The 19,134-nt window shown below is 52.5% G+C and overlaps 7 protein-coding genes across 7 annotated transcripts; 4 read left to right on the top strand and 3 right to left on the bottom strand.

Annotated features, from left to right (window-relative positions):
• Positions 1–539: 539 nt before the first annotated feature.
• Positions 540–1,566, bottom strand: CMQ_1061 (short chain dehydrogenase reductase; the record flags this gene model as incomplete). Its single annotated transcript, XM_014318140.1, has 4 exons — positions 540–925; positions 982–1,237; positions 1,374–1,484; positions 1,561–1,566. The coding sequence occupies 4 exons, from the start codon at positions 1,564–1,566 to the stop codon at positions 540–542; spliced, it is 759 nt and encodes a 252-aa protein (XP_014173615.1).
• Positions 1,567–3,254: 1,688 nt separating this feature from the next.
• CMQ_1732 (cytochrome p450 monooxygenase) lies at positions 3,255–5,034 on the top strand (the record flags this gene model as incomplete). Its single annotated transcript, XM_014318811.1, has 5 exons — positions 3,255–3,308; positions 3,364–4,221; positions 4,281–4,595; positions 4,649–4,815; positions 4,872–5,034. The coding sequence occupies 5 exons, from the start codon at positions 3,255–3,257 to the stop codon at positions 5,032–5,034; spliced, it is 1,557 nt and encodes a 518-aa protein (XP_014174286.1).
• Positions 5,035–8,454: 3,420 nt separating this feature from the next.
• On the bottom strand, positions 8,455–9,582 carry CMQ_1707 (alpha beta hydrolase fold family; the record flags this gene model as incomplete). The annotated part of the gene is made up of 1 exon (XM_014318786.1): positions 8,455–9,582. One exon carries the CDS (start codon positions 9,580–9,582, stop codon positions 8,455–8,457), a length of 1,128 nt encoding a protein of 375 aa, XP_014174261.1.
• Positions 9,583–10,075: 493 nt separating this feature from the next.
• On the top strand, positions 10,076–10,579 carry CMQ_933 (uncharacterized protein; the record flags this gene model as incomplete). The annotated part of the gene is made up of 1 exon (XM_014318012.1): positions 10,076–10,579. The coding sequence occupies one exon, from the start codon at positions 10,076–10,078 to the stop codon at positions 10,577–10,579; it is 504 nt and encodes a 167-aa protein (XP_014173487.1).
• Positions 10,580–11,875: 1,296 nt separating this feature from the next.
• CMQ_526 (mitochondrial substrate carrier protein) lies at positions 11,876–14,364 on the bottom strand (the record flags this gene model as incomplete). Its single annotated transcript, XM_014317605.1, has 8 exons — positions 11,876–12,296; positions 12,946–13,078; positions 13,135–13,306; positions 13,372–13,558; positions 13,622–13,739; positions 13,807–13,933; positions 13,985–14,071; positions 14,137–14,364. The coding sequence occupies 8 exons, from the start codon at positions 14,362–14,364 to the stop codon at positions 11,876–11,878; spliced, it is 1,473 nt and encodes a 490-aa protein (XP_014173080.1).
• A 1,634-nt stretch (positions 14,365–15,998) lies between these two features.
• On the top strand, positions 15,999–16,916 carry CMQ_825 (subtilisin-like protease; the record flags this gene model as incomplete). The annotated part of the gene is made up of 1 exon (XM_014317904.1): positions 15,999–16,916. The coding sequence occupies one exon, from the start codon at positions 15,999–16,001 to the stop codon at positions 16,914–16,916; it is 918 nt and encodes a 305-aa protein (XP_014173379.1).
• A 33-nt stretch (positions 16,917–16,949) lies between these two features.
• On the top strand, positions 16,950–18,866 carry CMQ_563 (subtilisin-like protease; the record flags this gene model as incomplete). Its single annotated transcript, XM_014317642.1, has 1 exon — positions 16,950–18,866. One exon carries the CDS (start codon positions 16,950–16,952, stop codon positions 18,864–18,866), a length of 1,917 nt encoding a protein of 638 aa, XP_014173117.1.
• Positions 18,867–19,134: the final 268 nt, after the last annotated feature.

Raw genomic sequence — 19,134 nt, 5'->3', positions numbered from 1 at the left:
AAGGTGCTTCGGTGTGTTGCCGAAGAGTTGGGGTTCGCCCAATTTGTATCGCGTACTGCTCGGGCTTCCGCAGTGCATTACTTCATCTGACTTCAGCGACAACTATCCAGACCTAATACCAGCATACAGATACGATGTCCGGCCGTGGAGATGTATAACCAGGCCACCTTAGGAGAGGGTAATCTCATTAGAGACGACTATCTATCAGGTCGGTGCGTTTGAATTGCGAGCATGAATCTCAGAGTTGGTTGCCCAAAGGTAAATACGGTCAAGATTACCGAGTCATAAGCACAGGGCCAGCGTCCCTACCACGAGTCGTCAGCTTGAGCCTGTCTAGAGATGACGCCAGATGTGCTAGACAAGATGTTAAAAAAAAGTGGCAATCTGTCGGCGGTATGTTGCGGACTACGACAATCCGCCCCTAACACGTAAGCAGGTTCAACTGATAAGTTGTCCATCTCATTGTTTACTGGGCGAGGGTATAATATAACCCTCGTGCTTGTCAAAAATAATATCCGGAGTCTCTTCCCAATTCTATCTTAGTCATCCACTTGCACGCTGTTGCAGACATCCCCAAACACAGTCAGAGCATCGTCGAGCTTCTTCCGCACCTCGCCGATGCGGACGTCCACATCGCTGCCCAACGGTAGCAGCGTTGCGTTCTCGTGACCACGTCCCACGCCCTGGGCAGTTGCTACGTCAAATATGGCCTTGGCCACCTTAGTAGGGTCGCCACGGCCCTGGAAAGCGCCGCTGGCCATAAAGCGGATTGTCTGGTCAGCCTCACCACCAGCATAATCCCCCTCAAGTGGCTGCGATCCAGTGTGGGTGGAATTGCCCATATTGGTGCGGAAGCCGCCCAGGGAGACGTAGAGGGCACGCACATTGAAGGGTGCGACCTCCTTTGCCAGTGTTTTCGTCATGGCTGATTGTTAGCGAAATTCGAAGACAAAGACAAAAACACAAAATGTATCCACTCACCGTCACCTGCAGCTTTGGCAGCCCCGTAGATACCCATGGATGGCCGCGCCTCCAATCCTGCACCCGAGCTGATATAGATGATAACACCAAAGCGCTGTCGTCTCATCTGTGGCAAAATCGCTTGCACCAGCCGCAGCGGCCCAAAGTAGAGCGTCTCCGTCTCGGCACGCACCTCGGCCTCGGTCACCTGCTCAATCGTCTGCAGCACGGCAAATCCGGAATTGTTGACGAGCACATCAATGACGATTCCCTCGTCCTTTTCAAGACGCCGCAAGACGCCGCACCAGGTTTTGGGCAGAATTCAGATCATCAACATCTAGAGCCCGCCACTGGCTCTTCCCTTGATCACTTCCGTTGCTGCTTTCTACTCCGTACTGTTCGATCTCACGCACCAGGTCAGCCGTCTTTTCTGGGTTCCGCAACGTAGCAATGACATGGTGACCACGGGCCAGGACCTCTCGTGTCAGTGCTAAGCCCAGGCCTGAAGAGCAGCCTGTTATGAGCTAGGTTAGAGGCCGGTCTGGAGTGGTGGAGCGGTGTTGTGTCGGCGCAGCCATGCTAGTGTCTCAGTTGATTCACGGTCATTTCGAGGCGTTTTAGGGCAAGCCTAGAAAGATATCCGGCCGATTGTGCGCAGCTGATGATCTGGTGATATGTCTGTAAGACCGGTGTTAGCGGCCTCTAAGTCCGAACCGATGTTAAACTAACTCCGGACTGATACAATGGCTCTCCTCATCCGTCCTCGAATTCATACGTCTCTATCAAAAAGCCAAATTTCACTTCATCAATGGGTGTCCAGATACAAGTTGTACCAGAAGGTCAGCTGGCCCACATAAAACCAAGAGGCGAAGATAGCCCCGAGAACAACAACGCTGGGCGGACTTTACCGAGAATAAAATACGTTAAACTATTGGCTACGAATAATCAGTTGCGATATGTAATTGTACACGGCCGAAACTTAATCTTTGCAAGTTCCCTAGTTCTCTGTTATACGGAGTACTGGATATGGTGACCTCCTACGCAGAAGTCGGAAATTGATTAGGGGCGCGAAGGCGTACAATACCACGTGCTCCACCGTACTTGTAATACTGAGTAACATCGTTGAGCGGGCCATACAAAGTATGTACTCGTACTCCGTAGATAGAAAAAGTGCCCCACACAGAACACAGGAGAAGACAATAGCCAAGACTCGGAGCCTCCGAGAACTAAATGCCAGACGTCGTAATTGCTACAGTCCCTCTGGGGTGGCCTGCTTAACAGGAGGATTTTGTGACGCGTCTTCCCGTCTCTTCCCTGTTATTTCCTGTAGCATGTGGCGAGTGCTTGATTCAGCGCCGTCTCCCCGCACCGGATGAAACGGGATTAGCTCCCGTAGGTTCGCTTTTCGGCATTTTCTCCCGCAGTAAAACCTTGCTGATGATCAACTGCTTTTTGTCATTGTGCGCTCTTTGATTCGCTGCGCGAGCTCACGCCCATTGTTACAGACCCCCTATGACTGGTTTTTGGCGGCTTGCATAACCAAATCTGTCTTACTTCCCAGCTAGCGGTCCGCACTTCTGGCGGGGCGGCAGATAGCGACTTTACTTTACCCGGGCTAAATAACAACGGATTATAAGTCATGCCTTTCCTCCAGCTTGACGGTCTTAGGTTCAATGGTATCCGACGTCGAAGGGCTCGCCTTGAAAACCAAAGTACAATATGTAGGAAATCTTATTCCCCCCCCCTTCTCGTAGAGCTCGCAGCCGTCGGTGGCTTTGTAAAAACGGCAACGTGACCAAGATACACTTATTCTGGAGTCATCACGATGCGAGACAGTGTTGTAGACTGCAGGACTAGCGGAATACGACGTCCTCTGGTACTCAGTGCCCATGTCGTAGCTCGCTGTTCGGCCTTTTCCTCCCGCCGTGGATCCATTCCCGATGATGGGTCGTCCTACTCCGTACAACGTACTGTTGCAATTGTCTGTACGTCCTTTGATTCGCCATCCCTGTCTGCAGATTCAAACGTTACATTTGCCTCTTCCCGTAGTAGATTCGGGCTGCGCCTATCGCATTTGCTACCCTCCCGCCTTCTCCCCCTCCTGCACGGTGTCACTTTCATAAACTAGGCCGGGGTCCGGGTTCTCCGGGATGCCACTGTTTACTCCTTTATTCCGTACGCCACCCCTTCTAAGGAATGGGTGCAAGACGGATATATAAGGAGAGGAAGAGGGCCAGTACTGACTTTGGCTCTTATGCTCCTCAACGAAGATTTCCATCTTGCCCTCACTAAAGATGAAGACTCTAGATTACAACGCTGTCACTGTGGCTTGTGCCACAATCGGAGTGGTAAAAAGAAACTCCAAGCTGCTAATGCTTCATTCTACTAAAATCTTTGACCCAGACTGTATTCCTTTTTGTCGGGAACGTTTTCTACAACCTCTTTCTTCATCCTCTGCGCAAATACCCTGGTCCGTTGCTACACCGAGCCACTCGTTTGGGCTATGTTTACAACTTGATGGGTGGCTTTCTGCCTCGACACGTACTTGCCTGGCACGAAAAATACGGCCCAGTGGTTCGCATTGCACCAGACCAGCTCGCCTTTATCGACCCCGAGGCCTGGAAGGATATTTATGGCCACCGGACGGGCTCATACATTGGCACAGAGGAAATGGCCAAGTCTGAGACCTTTTATGTCACGCCTCGCATCCCGCTGTCTATCATTACGGAGAAGCGCGGGAATCACGCAATATTGCGCAAAAAGCTATCTCACGGCTTCAGCGAGCGGGCTATGCGCGAACAAGAACCCATCATCAAGAGCTATGTCGATCTTCTTATCCAGCGGCTGTACGAGAACTGTCATCTGCCCGAGAGCAGTACCGAATACAGTGACGATGCTGCGGCTGCTAGCGAGAAGACCCCCAAGCTTCAGGCATTGGACATGACGGTCTGGTACAACTGGACGACGTTTGATATTATTGGCGATCTGGCCTTTGGCGAGTCCTTTCACTGCTTGAAAGATGTCAAATACCACCCATGGGTGGATGCCATTAACAAGACGATTCTTAACAACAGTGTGCTTATTGCGACCAAGATGATGTACCTGACATTCCTGATAAAGGTTTTCTTCGGCTTCGCTGCAGAGGGCCGCAAGAAGTCGTTGGAAATGAGCATTATCAGAGTCCAAAAACGCAAGGCACTTGGAGTAGAGCGTCCAGACTTTCTTGACGGCCTGATCAAGCCTGGAAAGAACGAGAAGCAGGTAAGATACGACCCGCAAGTTGGCACGTATCTGCGTCTTTGCACTAACTGGTGCTGCAGGTTCTTGATATCCCGCACCTTGCAAGCAATGCCAGCACTTTAGTTCTGGCTGGTTCAGAGACCACAGCCACACTCCTTTCCGGCGTGACCTATCTGCTGCTTAAGAACCCCAAAACCCTTGAAAGACTGACTGCGGAGGTGCGCTCGACCTTCTCGTCCGAGAGCGAGATCAACTTTGTATCTGCAAATGGCCTTAGCTACATGCTTGCGTGTCTCAATGAAGCACTTCGCTGCTATCCACCGGTTCCCTTCGGTATGCCCCGTATCGTTCCAAAGGGCGGTGCCACAATTGCTGGAAACTTTGTTTCCGCAGGTGTACGTATATACGAATCTGCTAGATGATAGGGTTTTCATGCTAACAACAACAGACTTCCGTGGCTTGTTGGCAATGGGCTATGAACTACTCTCCCGTTAACTGGGAGGACCCGAACTCCTTTAAGCCAGAGCGGTTCCTCGAAGGCAGCAGAAATGTAAACGACAATCTCGATGCAATGCAACCATTTTCGATGGGTCCCCGTAACTGCATCGGGCGGAAGTATGTCCCCCGTTTCTTCCCTGGACCTTGATTTGAATAATACGCTGACATTGCAGTCTTGCCTATACTGAGATGCGCCTGATCTTGGCACGCATTCTTTACAATTTTGATATACAACTGGCCGATCCCAATCTGGACTGGATGGAACACCAGGGTTCGTACATTCTCTGGAACAAACCACAGCTCAATGTATACTTAAAGCCCGTTGTTCGGGACTGATCGGCGTTTGAGCTGCGGGGCAGTTGCAAGTTCAAGTTTCCAACGTTAGGAACACACTGTGCTCAGAGAAAGGAGCATTTACGAGAAGAAAGTAGTTAAGGGACAGTCGTAGCGGCACCATTAGAAATGACAGATTGTGTCCACCAAAACAAGAAACAGCCCCCCTAGGATTACAAAATACGTCGTGAATAATGAGTAGTCGGAAGAAAGTTTGCGGACCTACGAAGCAGAGTATGGCAGATGCGATGCTGTATGAAGTGGGGAGGTGTCCTGCCGAAAATCTTCACATACGGTACAGAGTGCAGAGTACCTCTTTTTTTTTTTCTTTTTTGGATATATGGACCCCCCACTCCGTAGAGGCACATTGTCATAGCCAACGGATTAATAGAGGCGCTGGGTGCACGGAGCATCATTGGACACTCAGTACGGAGTACTCCGTACGGAATACGAGTACTCCGCACAAATTCAAATTACCCTGCATGCTCCGTATACGACGTACTTACATGGAGTTCGGCGATACATCAGATCCACAAACGAACCCGTGATCGGTTAATTTTGGTTCCTTTGCACCCCGTTCGGAACTACCGAGTCCTTGGACACGTACTACTTCGCATCACTGGTGGGTCTTCGGAAGGTCCGAGGACCGAGCTCCGAAAGCAGTATTAAAGGGGATCCAGACGGAGAGCAACCTAATACGGTAACTCTGTAAGGAGTATATACCACACACCGTGTCGTTTCTTGTTCCTGGAGATATAGCCGGCCCAGGACCAATTTCTTGTGACCGGCAGTGTTAATACTCACCTCTGTCAGGAGCAACAGATACATACGACGTAGTAAAGCTCGGATGGCAGCAAGCCGCAGAAACTAGCCAGCGGTTGCGGCACTATCGGGCGCAATCCGCAACTTGCACAGCGTGGCGTTTTTTCTTTCGTGGCATATTCGCGCAAGCCTAATCGCACTAGCGGTAAGACAACTTCTTCAGGTACGAAGTGATAACCGAAGTATCGACTTGCCAACTCTCAACAAGCCTGTGCGGTGCCTGAATGCCGCGGCTTGAAAGGTATGCCATTCGAAACACATCATAAGAGTTGTTTAGGATATGTTTATTTAGAGAGTGGCTGGTATTCGTCTGGAGAAAGGGCAGGCCACTCTAGGTGCATATAGAAAAGCACGCATCCTTTAATACATAAAATTTCTAGACACTCTCATCTGATTAATAAGAATCTAATAACTATGCGCTAAGTGATACCAAAAACTTCTGTGCAAACCCTAACCATGCGAGTAACACAAACGGTGTAATGTAGCAGACGGCGACGGTATTTGTGGCGACGGTGATGCTGTCGACGGCAATAAAAATAAGGGTTGCAAAACACGGAGTGGATTATAGACTTGACATTGCACGAGGGTAGAAGGACTAAAGCTGCCCAAATGTGCCGTTTCACAAGAATATGGCCAATGACTACAGTCTCTAGCATTCTCTATATTACTCAGACTTGCCAACTCTTCCACGGGACAAACTGTCTGAGCTTGTTCGACGCTAAGGAATTGGAAGCTCATTAGCAAAAAAAGGCTCGTCAATCAAGATCGTATATACTAGAAGCTAAGAGACATCTAGGCGATTAAATCCAGTGCACCTAGGACTGCCTACATGGGTGGATGAATACCCTATGGTCACCTTTGTAATTCTGACACATGCCGATTCTACCGTACGCAGGGCTGTCATTGTGGTTAATCCTGACCGAAAGCAGCGCGAATCAGTCTAGCCGTCAGCTGGGACGTGAAGCATGGAAAATGAGCTCAAATTTGCCGGCTTTACCCGTGAGACGAGGTGCTGAAAGGGCCAGCTTCGCGGCGTAACGATGTCGAACTTATTGACCCATAAATTATTAACAAATGAAATGTGCAACACAGTTTCTTGTTGGAGAGTTAGGTATACAACACGGCTTACTAGATGGTCCCAATTTTGCCACCGGTGCCGTGGCTTGATAACATAATGGCTTTTTGTATATTTATCCAAAGGTCTTATAACAGCTGTACTGCCATTTTCTCTGTCCCGTCGGTTTCCTCACACATGCATTTCCTGCCATTATTTAAACTCGATCAAGTGCAAGGTTGTCAACATGTCTGAAAGAACTTTGACGTCCAGGCTGCGCGTTCATTCTCGAATGCTCGATCGAGTAACATTGCAACTTCTTCAAGTCAACCGAGAAATCAATAGAGCCAAAGTACTGGGATGGGAAAGTCCTAGGCCAATGTTGGAGTATGCCATATTGGCCGATTACGTGGAATATCTTCTTGGTTCCTTTTCTCGCAGCGCCTTGGGGATCTCCAGGGCCTCCTTCAGGATTGACCAAGCTGCATCGGCCATCCTCGAAAATGCTACGGGACGGGAGATACAGAAAAACCGACATACGGCCGATTTGCAGCTCACTGTGGTTTCAGGGCACCCGAATCGGACTTTCCATTGCTTTTCATGGCTACCAATTGAGCTGCAGGATATGATATGGGTAGAAGCAGCCCGATTTCCACCATGCGAGCACTACTTTACCGTTCTTCGTGCTGTTTTAAACAAGCAGTGTGCTGAAGATCTACGTCTGGTTACCAAAGGCTTATGGACGGCATGCAGAGCGTCCAATTTGGCTATGGCGAAGGCTTGTGGGAAAAGGACGTGCTTCAGACACGAAGGCAGCATCGAACAACGGAAGCTAATTAAAGCACAACTACGACGCATTGACGAGTTTGACAAGGGGGGTGGGAGCTGGTAAAAGGAAAGAGATTTCAGTTCTAAACTCGTGGGTAATGAAGGAGCTGCTCGGCTATTTCAACTGGCTCCGTGTAAGCGGATACAACTATGACATTATGTTCAATATCATTCGACAGTTATACGAGGTGAGCCCGAAAATGATACCGTATCCCGGTAATCTCTCAGTCGCCAATGTACGTGCGAGGATTTCGGCGGATGCTTTATTTTGTTAGGCAAAGGACAGGCGGGGTGTTTTATTGTACGGATGCCACAATTTACATTATGTAGAAAAGAAGTCTCGGCTACGTTTCACCATTCTTTAGCAAGGTACTTCTTTGAAGCGGCAACAAAGAGCAGTAATTTTACTGGCTGAAGGCTCTTCATAGTACCAAATTTGCCTAACTATCTGTACAACTCCTACGGAACACTTAATTTTAGATTACAGCAAAAGTTAGGAAACCAACTATATCTTAGTACATTATACTTGGTAATAGGAAGTTATATAAAATGCACCAATACCGTGAACGCCCCAATTAGCCATCGTTAATAGCTGGGGCTGATGTGAGCTGTGTTCGGTAGACAATTTAAACGAACGACACGGCACTCATAGGCCCTGGACTGATCTCTGGTGTTACTGGTTCCACAAAATGGGCGATAGTGCTATTTTGCACTAGCAGTTAAGTATCCGTTTCGAGGTCTTGTCCTGTTACTGCGTTCGCTGCTACGTTAAAAGCATCCTTTAGCACACCACAGCACTCTAGATACAGCGCCCCCGCACCCACCGGTAGCTCCCGCGGATTCGGGCTTTTGTCCCAGCCATGCAGCATTTTTGGGATCATCTTGTAGTGCACGTCCCTGCTCAGCGGTGGGTCTCGGAGGCGATTGGCCAAAGCCTCGCCTTCTGCCTGAAGCAAATCCCACTCACACGTGTAGAACACTATGTGGGGCGGCATGTCACGCGCCAGTCGTGCGTCGGACGCCTGTGATGGTGATAAAAGCGGGTCTGAGCGATCTATGGTGGGCGGGAATACGTAAGAGTTGTCGAAGAGGTTGGTCATAAATGGAGGCATCGTCTTCTCTGGCCGTCGGGACGCCACTCGCCGCGCTGCCCGCGTCTTTGTGTACTCTGTGACGGGATACCAGGTAGCCGTAGCCACAAATCGATGTGATGGAACCGGCTCCGCAAGACTTGTCTCCATCGTTGTCGTTGTCGGTTCGTCGTGGAGGTAGGCACCCAGACGCAACAACGATGTCAACGCGATGTTGCCACCGGCCGAGAAGCCGGACGTAGCCAGCCGCTGTGGATCAATATGAAGCGCGGCCGCATTCCGGATCATGTAAAGTAGCGCATCCGCACCATCGTCCACTGCCGTTGGGAACGGATACTCGGGCGCCAGTCGATAGGCTACGGACACGAAGACGGCACCACATGTCTCCACGACTACGCGGGCAAAGCGGGCGTCGTCCGTTGCCAAGCCCATGGAGAATCCGCCGCCGTGGAAGTTGACGACAGCAGGATAGAGTGTGTCGCTGTCGGCGTCGTCATAACCCGCTGGCGTGTACACGTGGAGAGTAAAGGTGCCGGTGTGGCTCGAAAGCGTTGATTTCACAGTGCGCGTAAACGTCGGCGCCGGAGGCTGTGGCGATGCCAGAAAGTGCAGACATGCACCCACATACGCCAGCGACCGGAACAGCGCCGCCTCCAGCCGGAGCAATAGTCGCGACGATGGCACTGCGCCCGGCAACTCTCCCTCGACCGTGATGGTCGTGGTCGTGGTCGTGGACAACTGCTGGTTAGTTGCCATGGCCGTTCTTTAGTGACGAAGAGAGCCTGTTTGAACAAGCGTTCGCCAGTCGTTGTCAATTCTATAGTTATCATATATTCAACAAAAATATATGCCGATGGAAAGGAACGCATACAAGTTGTTGGTACGGTGATCGTTCGTCGCAATCCTGGAGAAGTCGTAGATTTGCGGGGCGACCACTATTTGTACGAGTGGCCGCCATTCGCGGCTGAATTGAGATACAACGCTGCGGGCCCACGTGACTTGCTTAGACGGTCAGCCACGGCAGAACCGAAATGCTCTTACGGCGGAAAAGATGGAAAAGCATGCTGACATAATGCAGTCGACACAAAAATACGGCACTGCTAACGATACAGCGGATGACTACGGAGTACTTGTTTTTGCTTAAGCTACGGTCAACAAAGCTGGTTTACACTGAGGCAAGCAAGCGTACAAAGCAACCTTCCATCTCCTCCTACTCGACGAGTCGTGATTCATCACAAAATCAATCAAGATGTACAACATAATTATGCCATATTTGTCTAAGGGAAAACAGCGCCCTGTTTTCGTCTACGGACATCTTACTGCGCTGCCTCTACTTACCCAATTCCTGACCGGAAACGCCGCCGACATTGACAAAGTGGCCCGCATGGTACATATTGCCACAGTAGTCGGATACAGACGCGTCGGAATCAAGACCAGTCCGGATGCAGCAGTGATTGAAGACGCCGGGTCAACTGTTCGGGGCCTTGTGGTCCTACCGGAGTCGATGGAGCATCGGTTACAGATTGACGATAATCACGATGCTTGGGATCGCAGAGTCAAGTGCATCCTGTACAGGATGGTGCGAGTACGCGCATACTTGAACTTCGAGTCGGACGTAATAGATGCCGACATGTTTCTGTGGAATGGAACTTTGCAGGCTCTGACAATGAAGCCGTGGGACCTCAAGAATTACATGGCTAAAGAGATGCCCTCTATGATAAACGAACTGATCATGGCCGAAGCCTCCTCTTGATCCACTCCTCCGCCTTCTTTTTCAATTTCTCGCTCAGTTTCTCCTCAACTTCGTCCATGTGTGTCGCAGATTGAGGAATTGGTCGGTTATTGTTTTAGACTTTCGTCTAAAAGCATCAGGCAGTCTTCGAATTCTCGCTAAAATATCGTGAAGTCGTATTCTAAGATTTGCGACTATCCAAAGAACGACGAACATACTAGCATTTTTAGGCCTCCTTGCGTGCAGTAACAAGGGCCGTACTTTCAAGTATGTCTCAACGACAGTTAACTGATCATAGGCCAATATCGCCCTCAGAGCTAGCAATTGGCCACTCGTCTGTTTTTGACATCATGATGAAAGATCGTTAATTATGGACGCTAGTGATGCCTGTGTCGAGGAACAGACATGTATTTGATAACGAGGAGCCTAATTATACATCTCATATTGAAATGTTCAGAGAGACCATTGATGTAGTTAGTAGCTCCGTCGACTTTGGTGATGCTTACTTTGGCGACTGTGTTTCCACGTTCTCGCAACTTTTCGAAGACTGGGCGGGAACGAAACGGGTCTACCAATGTCAGCGCACATTCGTCAAGAGCCGCAATTATGGAATCCCAGCACCGGGCTACTTGGCATGTATAGTAACAATACTCTCTCACGGCCCATATATGCCGGACGTGTTGCTCAGCCGCCCTGTCTACCATAAGTCGTTCTGATAAATCCCGAAACGGAAGATCAAGCTTGCCCTGACGAAAGTTTCTTAAGAATCAGAATACGGCATCAGCGGGCTGGCTTGGGCGACGGTACTTATGACACCAGCCTCGAGGCCGTGGCTGCCACACAAATGCTTCTAAATGCACGGTGTTGCCGGGTTTGAGTGAACAAAACATCTCACGCGAAAGCCCCAAGACGTGTATGTACAATATCTGTGCTTTTTTGCTAACGCGTATCATTGTTTTTAGTGCTAGCGCGGTCACCTCGTCTCTCTCTAGGGACGGCGTCCAAGACTTGCAGGTGGAATCTTCGACGTCTACGATGACTTGGACTTCTCGAAGGGGTGACCGTGGGCGCAACCAAGACCATGGTCATTGCCAGAACGGCCGTCTTCCTCGCCTGATTTCGATCTATTGTAACCAGAGATACGCCAATTCGCCGTTGCTAAAAAGTAAACACGTGAGTAGGCTCATTCTTGTTGCAAGTTTAGCACTTATTTCTGACTGTATTTCTGACTGTATTTTTCAAATAGACCTTTAAACCTAATTTTTCAGCGATGGTTTGCCGTAATTGTCAAGCCGTTTTGTCGTCCCCACGGCCTCCTTATTTTTCCAACATCCTAATCTCATCCTCCGTCAACTCTTGCCGCCGCACGATCTCCGAAAGCCATACCAGACGCCCGTCCTCGGCCACCTCACCAAACATGAAAGTCTCGGCGCCACCAACAGTTCCATCCGGCAGGGTCGTAGAAGAAATGTGCCTGTCCGCAAACTGCGTTCCGTCTCGGAGGAACTGAGTGACGACCAAAAAGACGCTGGGCAAGATTTTGCGAAGATGGCGGATATGTTCAACAAACGCGGGAAAGTCGCGCATGCCATCGTTGTCCTGTTGTGTGAAAGTAGGGTGGAAGAGTTTGGACAAGTCTGCCTCGGTGTCCTCCGTATTTCCTGAGAAAAGACTTAAAAGCCCAGCCTGGAAGGACTCCTGCTTGGCGGCGAAGTTGGTTGTGTAAGACGTGGATTGGCTTGCCATGTTGGAGAAATTTTTGAGATTAATCAGTATGCTGGGCCAATAGGTAGGTACTGGGTTGCTGGACGCCTGTGCATTAGAGTTATGCTTTGTAGCAACTGTGTTGTCTGCACGATGGCGGGGTCCAAACTGAAGCCTGGCTGTTAATTTGGTTGCCTGTACGATAAAAATAGGCTTCAGCATTTATTTTAAGTCTGGTTACGAATTACTTATTCGTTATATTAAGATCATTGTGTGATCTCTCAGTTCAAGTTATCCTTTCATAGGGCAGTGCTGCAATCCTGAGATAGCCGCATAATATACAGACATGGAGCTTGATTCCGTTTTATAAGCCGAGAACTTTAACCTGAAATAAGCCCTCTATTTTTGTAAGTAGAGACCCTACTATCACCAAGACAACCAATAACACCAATGCCATCTTTTGGTAGATCGCTAAAGTCGTGTATCTGATTGTTAGTCTATCGAGATTATCCAATCCTCGTGGCTTTCAGTTTCGTACAGACGGCCCTTGATGTATTCGAGCCAGTACGGGAATTCATGTCTCAGAAGAAAGCCTGCATCAAACCCCAAGAGCCAGTCTTCTTCTCCCAGCTGAGGTTTCGTCAGTCCAAACTTTCACCAGTAGGGCAGTGCGAGATACTCACAGGTCGAGGAATACTTTCCACAGAATGGAGAACAACAGGCCCTGAAGTCCATTACACAAAATGCGGGTCTTGAGTCCACGGCCAAAAAGGCCCGGAAGTCCGTCCTCGAGCACCACCAGTCTTGCGGCTTCGGCTATCGCGGGGTCAGCGGGTGGTCCAATCATCTGATGACGAGAGAGTTTCACTTACTGTACGATACTTTTGTTTCGTTGACCTGGCGGTAAGTTTTGACGACTCTCAACGAGTTGGACACGGAGTCGGATATGATGGAGGCAATGAAGCCGATAAACGCGAGGCGTAAAAGCCACACGATTATGGGGTGTTTTGCGGGCTCGGGGATGGCCCCGGACAGAAAATTGTACTGTGACCAAACAGTGAGACGCTGCACGTAAGATAGGTTCAGAAAGGTTGGGAGGCCAAGCATACGGTAGCAAACCAGGGATAATGTCCCACAAACGTAGCCGCAGCAGTGGCTATCGCACCCCACCAAAGACTGCCCACACCGTCCGTCTTGATCCGTTGGCGAAGCAGGTTCGTTCCACGAGCACCCTGTGCTTGCAGGGTTGTCTTGAGAGTGTCGATGGGGGTGAGAGTCATCCGGAAACAGGCGGCACTTTTGGCATCAGACAAATCAGTACACGAACAAATTCGAGGCAGGACAAAATAGACGACCTACCATAGAGATGCAAAGACGGTCTGGATGAAGGAGGGCAGGTCCTTCAGGTACGAGTTGGAGTGCAGTAACGCAAGAATTCCAGCGTTGGCTGCTGTGTCTCCAAATCTCGAGACAGGTCCTGTGGCGTATCCATATCAGTATTCCCGGGTTTACTTATCAGAACGGGATATGCTCCAGGAACTCACCTTGGACGAGGGCAGCACCAAGGCCCTGGTAGTACCGGCCGTATCCTCCGTCCTCGTACAGTATCCGGCTGGCAGCGGTGAATGAATGTCCAAAGCGGTACTGGTAGTTCATAATCGTTCGAAGCGGCTGGGCAGACCGTCAGCTCAGAAGACAAACATTGCAGGACAACAGACATACCATGAGAAGCAGAACCTGCAGGATCATGGCTGCTGCGCCGCTTAAACCACCCCCGAGTGCTCGTTTGAGGGCACCCTTCAGATCAAACTGCAAAAAGAGCGTCAGCAGGGAAGGAATTAAACATCTCAAGCTCGCTGGACAGCTGGACACACATCAACGTCGCCGCCCGCGTTGATCCACCCCTTGACAAAGAGGGCCACCACGACAGCGGCTGCAACGGCCCAAAGTGCCCTCCAGACGTACCATCGAGCGGGAGTGCGCTCGATGTCTTCCTTTCGGCCCTCGTCCTCGGTTGCTGCATCGGCGCCAGTGTCTGCGCGCAGCAATGGTGTCTCCTCGTGGACAATCGGTCGCCTTTCGACGTCGTCTGGGCTGCTCATGATGCTGGACGTAGTGACGGGCGATAAGCTTCTGGCACAATGTCGGACAATCGATTGAAGCTGGCCAAGACCATTTCAAGACGACTTGGATGTGTTCTTGTCTGGAATGATGCGATTTCACCCCCGCGTTCAATTATTAATTGTCGAATTGCGTGCTGCTCTGCTTCGGCTTCAGCGGATCTCCACCACTGTTCAGCCGATAATTCGTTATCTTGGTGCCTGCCTAAAGACGGGACCGAGTTAGCGCTAATTTCGGGCTCTTCGGTTTTCTCCGCATTCTGAGGCTATAGCGTGTCCTAGGCCGTTGGGGAGAAATAGGGCAATGAACCAGCGTCGTTCCGCAGCACTGATTCCCATCTTTCGCTTTTAATATGGAGTCCTCGTCGGAGCTGATGCAGGGCTCCCCTACTATTTAGCACTAACGCCGACGCAGATCTGCCGTTACCAGCGCTGCCTTTAGAACTTAGTGCTTTGAAGGACAACATAATCCCGTTTATCCCGCCTTTCTCCAGTGGTGCTGTAAGCGTGGCGAGCTCCGAGAACGGGTCGTGTTGCTGGATCACGCGTGGGCTTAGCAACGAGATAGCACGGCGCAACCAGTTGCCGGCATCGGCCACGTTTCTTTCCTCTCACCGCAGAGAGAGGCAGACCTCAGCAGCACCAACGGGGATTCGCACCGACAGAGCTCTGTTCTCGCAGCGCAAACGGGACAGGTGCTGCTGCTGCTGAAGCTGGCCTTGCGTGGCAGATCGAGCATATAGCTTGTTTCGGCGAGGGCCAGTAGCTTCAGAACCCGAGCAACGGTCCCCTTATCCTGGACGACACAGTGGCTTTCAGAAAATTGGCCCAAATCTAGCAAACACATCAGGGAATTGCTGCAGGAGCATGCCATTTGGACGTCTGTTTTGTGTCGTCCACCGTCCAGCCTTTGGTCACGGCTGCATCGAAGAAACGCTGGTGCGAGGGCTACTGCCCTTAGACAAACAAACGCCTGCAAGATGCTGCCCTATCGTACAAGGATGCGGAGCCCCCAGAACTTGGTCTTACTTTCCGTGGCACAGCCGCTCGTGGCGTAGGATTTTGCAGCCGGAAAGCCTGTTGTCAAATTATGGGTGCCCAATGAGCGCGAATGTATTGTTTTGGTTAGGTACTTCCGAGGTATGCCGACGTGCGTCAAAACACGTACTAAATAGCCCCATGCGCCACACAGTACATGTATTCTTTCATCACACTGCATAATCGTGCACGCCCCTCCCATTCTAGCCTAAGGCAAAACATTCTGGGATGATTATTAAGTGAAAAAAAGACCCACAATGGTCGGCTCAGCTTTTGTAGGAATGGTCGGGTTGTATGTAGACACCTGCTACGCGCATCGCATGACCTGTGTGGCACTAAAGGCTCTCTTTTAGTTCTACATCTTAGCAACTACCCCAACCGGCGTAGAGCGTCTGCCAAGCCTCGTAACGGCAATGCAAGTGTGATGATATCGAGAATATACGAGGTAGCACGAAGATGGACTGTAGCATTGTCATTTTCGAGGCGGTATCGCACCCTCGCACCAGCAGAAAGGCCAAGAATGGGACCAAAAGGGAAGGTGGTGCTCGCTCGCGGCATCACTAACATTACTCTGAGAGATGGCCAGGCCGGAGGGCCCGCACCTGTCGACGGGGGATGTACAAGTATACAATGAGGGAAGCAGAGGAGGACGCGACGGAAAGGAGCTGCCAAGTTCGTTTACTCTACGCTTTTCAAGAACTCCTACTATGCGTTTCCTCGCTCCCGCTCTTTCGATACTAGGCACGGCGGCCCTCGTGGCCCGTGTCACGGCGGCGGACGCGGGGGCAGACACTGTCGGCCAAAGCAACATCGTCCCCGGCGCCTACATTGTCGAGGTTGAGACGGACCAGGATCCGACAGATCTGTACCAAGAGCTGGAGTCGGAGGGCATTGCCGTGGACGTGCGGCGGGACCTGCAGTTCCGGCTCTTCCGGGGCGGATCGTTCCAGCTGCGCAACACGAGCAGCTCTGCGGCCGAGAACGAGGCACAGGTCCAGCGGATCCTGCAGAAACCCAACGTCAGGAACGTGTGGCCGGTGCGCGCGATTCAGTTTCCGAAACCGACGCCCGTGTCGGTGCGGAAAGGCTCGGCAGCCACCGACGGAGGCGACATGGCGAGACGCGATGGGAAGGACACGTACGCACCACATGTGCTGACGCAGGTCGACCAGCTGCACGCCGCCGGGTTCACGGGCAAGGGCATCAAGCTCGGCATCGTAGACACAGGCGTGGACTACACACACCCAGCGCTCGGCGGCTGCTTCGGGCCCGGCTGCGTGGTCAGCTACGGACACGACCTGGTCGGGGACGAGTATTGGTCCGGCTCAGCGCCGCAGCCCGACAACGACCCGTATGACAACTGCCAGGGCCACGGCACGCACGTGGCGGGCATCGTGGCGGCGCAGAGCATCGCGGCAACGCAGAGGCTCGGGTTTGCGGGCGCGGCGCCGGATGTGACGCTTGGCATGTACAAGATTTCGGGGTGCCCGGGCTAAACGACGAGCGAGATGCTGCTGGCCGGGTTCAACATGGCGTACGAGGACGGCAGCGACGTGATCTCGTGCTCGGCAGGCGACGACTCGGGATGGGCGGGCGATGCGGCAGCGGTGATGGCGTCGCGTATCGTCAAAGCCGGCGTGCCGGTCGTGGTGGCACTGGGCAACTCGGGCGAGCTCGGACTCTGGCAGGCGGCCAGCCCTGCGAGCGGCGAGGGCGTGACGGCGGCCGGGTCCGTGGACAGCCCGCTGCTGCCCACGCTGGTCAACGCAGCCACATACAGCATCGGCAACGGCACCGCTGGCACGCTCGCGTGGCAAGACGGCGTGCCCCAGTTTGCCAACGTCACGCTGCCGGTGGTGGTCCTCAACAGCAACAACCTCAGCCGGACCGATGCGGCCTGCGATCCGCTGCCCGATGACACGCCCGACCTCTCAAAGTCGCTTGTGATGCTGGGGCTGTCGACCACCTGCTCGTCGAGCCAGCAGGTTAAAAACCTCGTGGCTGTAGGGGTGCGGAACGTTATATTTTACGTCCTGACGGGCAGCAGTGGCTTCAACAGCCTCAGGATCACCTTCAACCAGGATGTTGGCCTTTCTGGCGTGGGCATCACCACCCTCGACCAGGCCCAGACCTTGGCCGACGCCCAGAATCAGAATCAAAAGGTGACGGTGGCTATTACCAGCACCGCCTACGCTGAGCCCGCCGCCATCAACTATCCCAACACGCTTTCGGGCGGCCACGTCAGCACCTTTAGCAGCTGGGGCCCAACATGGGAGACGCTGCTCAAGCCGCAGATCGCCGCGCCAGGCGGCAACATCCTTTCGACGTACATTAACGGCGCCTACGCCGTCATGAGCGGCACGTCTATGGCCACCCCTCTGTCCGCGGCTATTCTCGCGCTCGTTATACAGGCGCGCGGCACGCGCGACCCGGCCACACTCAACAGTGCCGTGACCGCCACAGCGCAGCGGATCACGTGGTATGACGGCACGACGGTGGATGACACGCGCCTGGCTCCGGCAGCGCAGCAAGGCGGCGGCCTGGTGCAGGCGTACGCCGCAGCCCGGACCCCGGCGCTGCTCAGCGTGACCAGCCTGTCGTTCAACGACAGCGATCACTTTCCAGGGCCGCAGACGTTTCGCGTGAGCCACGTCGGCCCCTCGACGGGCAGCCTCGACCTTGTGCTCGGTCACGTGCCCGCCATCACCATGTATAGCCTCCAGGACAATGGCGATGGCACCACCAAGCGGGCCCGCTTCCCCAACCCGATCGTCGACGATGCCGCCGCCGCGCTGGCGTTCAATGTCCCGGGTGGCACTGTGAAGGTGCCGCCTGGCGGCAGTGTCGAGATCACCGTGGCGCTGACGCCGCCCCCTGGACTCAACGCCTCGCTGCTGCCCGTCTACTCGGGCTACATCACCCTGGAGGGCGCCGCGGTCAACCTGTCACTGCCCTACGTAGGCATCGCCGGCAGCTTCGCCGCGACGCCGGCCGTGCAGGCCGGCTACGCGGCTGGCTGCTACCTCTCGACCACCGACGGCCATTTTGACATTCCGGCGGCCAGCAACCAGACGTTTACCATTCCGCGGCCGGGCAGCAACAGCACGTCGTCCACGATGCCCATCTACCCCCGGATCATCGCCCGGCCAACCATGGGCACGTCGCTGATGCGCTTGGACCTGGTGTCCGCGTCAGGCAACAGCAGCATTCCAACATCAAACTTTATGGGCGTGTCCAGCCTCGGCCTGCTGCATGAGATGCCGGTGAAGTTCGTGGCCGGCGTGGGCTTTAGCATCTACTTTGACGGCACCCTGGACGATGGCACGGTGGTGCCCGCAGGTGCATACAAAGTGGTCGTGAGCGCGGTCAAGATCTTTGGCGACAAGAACAAGAAGAAGGACTGGACCATGGTCGAGACGGCTCCGTTTGTCATTGCGTACAAGTAGTGTTGGGGAAGAAAGCCCATCGTCACCACCCATTTTACAAGCAAAGCAAAAATAGGCAGTGCAAAATGGGAACTGGCGGAAATAGTGATATTTACCCAATCTGTTTTCTTCAGTAATGACTAACCCCGTATTATACGTAACCATTGTCACCAGCTACAAATAAATCAAACAAGCAGTGTAACTCCCCACCTCCTCTTAAGATTTGCGGCCAGGCCAATGATAGCTTTCACGAGATGATAGTGTCCGGATCCGGGTCACTGGCGACTGT

Source organism: Grosmannia clavigera, assembly GCF_000143105.1.
Source record: "Grosmannia clavigera kw1407 unplaced genomic scaffold GCSC_140, whole genome shotgun sequence".
In the NCBI taxonomy this organism is placed as follows: domain Eukaryota; kingdom Fungi; phylum Ascomycota; class Sordariomycetes; order Ophiostomatales; family Ophiostomataceae; genus Leptographium; species Leptographium clavigerum.
The sequence above is the reverse complement of the archived record's forward strand: the minus strand, read 5'-3'. Positions and strand labels throughout refer to the sequence as shown.